This window comes from Etheostoma cragini, chromosome 23 (assembly GCF_013103735.1).
Source record: "Etheostoma cragini isolate CJK2018 chromosome 23, CSU_Ecrag_1.0, whole genome shotgun sequence".
In the NCBI taxonomy this organism is placed as follows: domain Eukaryota; kingdom Metazoa; phylum Chordata; class Actinopteri; order Perciformes; family Percidae; genus Etheostoma; species Etheostoma cragini.
The window spans coordinates 826,157-830,029 of record NC_048429.1 but is presented as its reverse complement, the minus strand read 5'-3'; the positions used below and the strand labels follow the sequence as shown (position 1 = coordinate 830,029).

Below are 3,873 nucleotides of genomic sequence, written 5' to 3'. Positions count from 1 at the left end.
GTGTGAGAGTGAGTGTGTGAGAGTGAGTGTGTGAGAGTGAGTGTGTGAGTGTGTGTATGTGTGTGAGAGCGTGTGTGTGAGTGTGTGTGTGTGTGTGTGTGTGTGTGTATGGGGAGGGGGAAGACACAGAGATGTAGCAAAGTTAAAGTAAAACACTTCTTAATGTATTAATTTTAACCGTTATCAGGCTAATAAAACACACAGATAATCGACCAGGGCTAATAATCGGTCAATCCCAATTATGAATCATATTTCTTAATTTCTGCATCAGCGTCTCTGAGTCGCAGATGGGGGCCCACCATGGGTCAGGGTCTGTCTGACGTATCTGCCCGGGATGAACTATGCTTTCTCTCGGAGGGAACTGTTGTCTCTTTGTAAACTACAGTGTGTTTTTTTAGACCCCCTCTATCTGTAAAGTGTCCTAAGATAACTTCTGTTATGATTTGACGCTATAAATACGACTGATTTGCATACCGGCTCCTAAAACGGAGTTGTTAAGCACTGTGACGTTAGGGCTGGACGTACCTTCCTGACAGCCAATCGGGGGGAGGTGAGCTGGGGGAGAAGACAGCTCAGGATGGAGGGATGGAAGTTCACCAGCAGGCCTCCCTGTCTGCAGAGAGACACACACAAACACACACACTTATTCAACACAAAATGATCCCTAATAGTAGAGTTGTGCTGCTATAAAGAGGTGAAGTCCCTCCCCTTCCTGTGGACCACCACGGGACCTTATAATAAAAAAAGATATGTACAGTAGTGACCGGGGAGAGACATAAATGGGTTTCTTTCCGTTTCATTGAGCCAAAAATCACACATTACATAGTTTAGCAAGTGAAGAAAGTCTCAGCTTGTCGTAGTACTACTTAGTTTTGTGTTAAAATGCTCAGTGAACTACATATACGTCACGTTGCTCGCTAGCTAGCTTAGCTCTGTTTCACAACAAATGATGTGATTTATCCAGCTCTTTGTCTCTGACAGACAGACAGACAGACAGAGAGACAGAGAGACAGAGAGACACACAGACAGACAGAGAGACAGAGAGACACACAGACAGACAGAGAGACAGACAGACTACCTGCAGAGCATGTCAGCCATGATGTCGAGCGCCTCCAGCTGGACAGACACGTCTTCCTGTTTGGCGATGGCGCTCGTCAGGCGACCCGTTATCTTCTTACAGACGCTGGCAGCGAGAGCAGAGCCTGGGAGACGCAGACGGGGGGGTTAATATCATGGCATATGTCCGTTAACATCTGATCCACAGATAACTTGGGACAACAAGGGGACAACATGGGGACAACATGAGGACAACATGAGGCCGACAGGAGGGGGACAGGAGGGGGACATGAAGGCAACATGAGGGCAACATGAGGGCAACAGGGGGGCAACATGGGGGCAACATGGGGGCAACAGGAGGGGGACATGAGGACAACATGAGGGGCAACATGAGGGCAACGTGAGGGCAACGTGAAGACAACATGAGGGCAACATGGGGGCAACATGAGGGCAACGTGAAGACAACATGAGGGCAACATGGGGGCAACATGGGGGCAACATGGGGGCAACATGGGGGCAACATGGGGGCAACATGGGGGATAAAGTAACAGAAGTATTCGTGGTATTCGTACCACTGGAGGCGGGCGGTAACTCTCCGATCACGGTCTTGAGTCCGATGGAGGAAATGTCTCGGAGCTGTTCTTTGTCCGACAGCATGTTGGTGCACAGAGTGTCCACGATCGTCTCCACCTGGTACTCCTTTACCTTGCTCACCAGGGGCCCCAGGCTGAGGTAAACAAAACGCACCCACGGTTAAAAGACACAGGGAGCTGGGAACTAGGGCCGGGTTTCACCAACGGTTTACTGAATTGATGAGATTCCGATTCACAAGTAGATTACACTTCTGATTCAATATCAATGAGGGTTAGGGAAATATTTCAGAGCTTCTGCTGTAGATTGTAAGAAAGGAACAACCCTCAGATATTGGTTTTTTTATACCCTTGTGTTTAAAAATCAACACTATTGTTGATGCTGTTTTATCGATATCTTTAACTTTTTCCCTTACGATTTTGTCCCCTTTTCAACACTTTTCTCACTTTTTTAACACTACGTAACACTAATTTATCAACTTTTATAGTTATGTTTGGAATTTATGGTCAAGAAACCTCATAAAATTGAATAAGACGCCCCAAAATTAATGAAAGTAGAGATTTGTACTTGGCAAAGAGCGTTGGGTGGAATCAATCATGTTATTTTGGGGAATTAAAAAGAACATTGATATAGGACAACATGACAACATGGGGGCTACATGAGGACAACATGGGGACAACATGGGGACAACATGGGGACAACATGGGGACAACATGGGGGCAACATGAGGACAACATGGGACAACATGAGGACAACATGGGGGCAACATGGGGGCAACACGAGGACAACACGAGGACAACAAGAGGACAACACGAGGACAACACGAGGACAACATGGAGACAACATGAGGACAACATGGAGACAACATGAGGACAACATGAGGACAACATGAGGACAACATGAGGACAACATGAGGACAACATGGAGACAACATGAGGACAACATGAGGACAACATGAGGACAACATGGGGACAACACAAGGACAACACGGGGACAACATGGGGACAACACAAGGACAACATGGGGACAACATGGGGACAACATGGGGACAACATGGGGACAAAATGGGAGGTAATGCACCAGATTAATGTTTTGGTTGCTTTAAAGGACTTTTTACTTAACAGGACTAACATAACAGACATCGACAAGCTACACTAGGAATGTGGAGGTATGAAAATTAAACCCCACAGTTATAGTGACCAAATTATCACGTTATTTTTGGGGATTTTATTGAGGATACATTTGGAGAATCACTATCAAAACCCAGTCCTAGTGGAAGCAGATGTTACAGTAACAGTGACGTAAAAACGTGTGTTTTTTTACCATTTGACGGCCAGATTCTGAACTTCTCCGTTCTTGTCTTCCAGCAGTTTGAGAATCATCCTCACCACCTGTCAATCATCAAGCAGACCAATCAACACCTGGGTTCTTCAAAACTACAAACCAGACTGGTTTTAAAACCCAGACCAGACCTTGGTAAACCAGTTTTAACCGGTACAAACCGACCTTCCTCTCGCTGTCGTCGTCCAGTTTGATTGAATCTTTCTGCAGCTCCGTCATCAGGTCGTTGGTGGCCATAAACCTGGAGAGAAAACACTAATTAATAATTAACCCTTGTGTTGTCCTCCCATCAAAATTGAAAATGTACACTAACATTTTCTTACCTTTTGTCTACTTTTTTTTTTCACCACTTGAACGTAGAAGATTAACTTATTAACTTTAGTTTTACAGTTATTTTTGGAATTTATGGTCAATAAACCTCCTTTTTATAGGAAATTATACCTAATTTTTGAGTTCAAAAAGCAGAAATTAGGAATTATTTAGACTAAAAGTAAAGGAATGGATGTTGATGGATAATCCCAGACTGGAATATGTCAACTTTTACTCTATACTATTTCAAAAACACTTCAAGGTTTTTTCAAATGCTCTTAAATTAAATAAAACGCCGCAAAATTAATGAAAGTACAGATTTAGGAAAACGGGTCAATTTGACCCAAGACAACATGAGGGTTAAATAACTAGTAAAAACTATTTAACAGAAAGTTAAAACACCAACTGGCTGAGGAGTCAGACCAATATTGTGTCCTGCTACGTCCTGCCTCGCCCTTCTACGTCCGCTATGCCCTGCTTCACCCTGCTACGTCCTTCCCTGCTACGTCCTGCTTTACCCTGCTATGTCCTTCCCTTCTACGTCCTGCTACGTCCTGCTTTACCCTGCTATGTCCT

General features: G+C 44.5%; 1 protein-coding gene across 1 annotated transcript in view; it reads right to left on the bottom strand.

Moving 5' to 3' along the window:
* The window catches only part of LOC117939062 (cullin-associated NEDD8-dissociated protein 1-like), a 32,506-nt gene that overhangs the window by 21,203 nt on the left and 7,430 nt on the right, over positions 1-3,873 (bottom strand). Inside the window, 5 exon segments of the mRNA XM_034864106.1 lie at positions 526-613; positions 1,079-1,202; positions 1,629-1,783; positions 2,971-3,038; positions 3,154-3,229. Coding sequence (XP_034719997.1) covers positions 526-613; positions 1,079-1,202; positions 1,629-1,783; positions 2,971-3,038; positions 3,154-3,229 — 511 coding nt within the window.